General features: G+C 44.4%; 1 protein-coding gene across 3 annotated transcripts in view; it reads right to left on the bottom strand.

Moving 5' to 3' along the window:
• The window catches only part of RHOT1 (ras homolog family member T1), a 20,811-nt gene that overhangs the window by 9,109 nt on the left and 10,797 nt on the right, over window positions 1-905 (bottom strand). For all 3 annotated transcript variants that reach the window (XM_009081001.1, XM_009081000.1, XM_009080999.1), the window contains exons 16-17: window positions 398-517; window positions 1-93 (exon numbers count right to left, since the gene is read on the bottom strand). The exon at window positions 1-93 is cut by the window's left edge and continues 95 nt beyond it. In XM_009081001.1, coding sequence (XP_009079249.1) covers window positions 1-93; window positions 398-517 — 213 coding nt within the window. The remainder of the gene's footprint in view (window positions 94-397; window positions 518-905) is intronic.

Below are 905 nucleotides of genomic sequence, written 5' to 3'. Positions count from 1 at the left end.
AGCAGGAGAAATACTATATTCCTGTCTAACTTCATGCAAGTCGGACTTGGCAGCTACCACTAAACATGGTATCCTGCTGTCCATGAAGTGCTGCTGCAAATTTAAACAGAAAAAGGGAAGTGAAGGAAACAGTCTGTGACACATCCAGCCTGGAACAGGCTGCACTGAACTGGCTGCAGCAGCATTAAGATTCATTGCACTGAAGTCAGGCATTTCTAGAAGCAGAACAGTTTATGCAGACAAGTAGGTGTTAGCTCTGTATGAACACCAGAACTTCTGTTAATGCCTCAGCACTGAGAAATAACATGTCTGAAGCACTAGTATAGGACCAGGAACTGAGTATCTTCAGAGAGAAGATATGCAAATTGAAAGGTTTGTGTACATAAACTCTACAAACCTTAAAAATCCTAGCACAGTACTCGAAGGACTTTGGGTTGCTGACATCATACACCAGACAGACAGCGTCGCACACGGTCTCAGCATCAGTCAGGAAGTCTGAGTCACTGACATCATGCAGCTGGAAAACAAGATTGGAGAGGGAGAAGGACTTGGCATTATGCAATTAAAGGAATTTTACAGCTTTTCTCATCATTTTTATGGCTCGTTTTCACGTATCCCTAGAAGCAATGGTCTGACAGCAGGCAGTGAATAGCAGGAGTTCACGTGTGAGCTGCTCACATCTCAGCTGCAGGCAGGCACAGCCTCAGCACAAAAACTGCTGTTTACTCTAACACAGAGTCCCAGACACCCCTAGAAACTGGCACTGATCCTACAGAGGAAAACCACAGAGCAGACGACTACATCTCGGAAACCAAAGGAGACCCTAAATCACCAAGGAAAACTAGAGTGGAACAAGCTCTAGAGAACTTGTTTCTCCCAGTGAATATTAACTTTAGCCATGCTAA

This window comes from Acanthisitta chloris, unplaced genomic scaffold (assembly GCF_000695815.1).
Source record: "Acanthisitta chloris isolate BGI_N310 unplaced genomic scaffold, ASM69581v1 scaffold368, whole genome shotgun sequence".
NCBI lineage: Eukaryota > Metazoa > Chordata > Aves > Passeriformes > Acanthisittidae > Acanthisitta > Acanthisitta chloris.
This window is presented reverse-complemented; position numbering and strand designations above follow the sequence as displayed.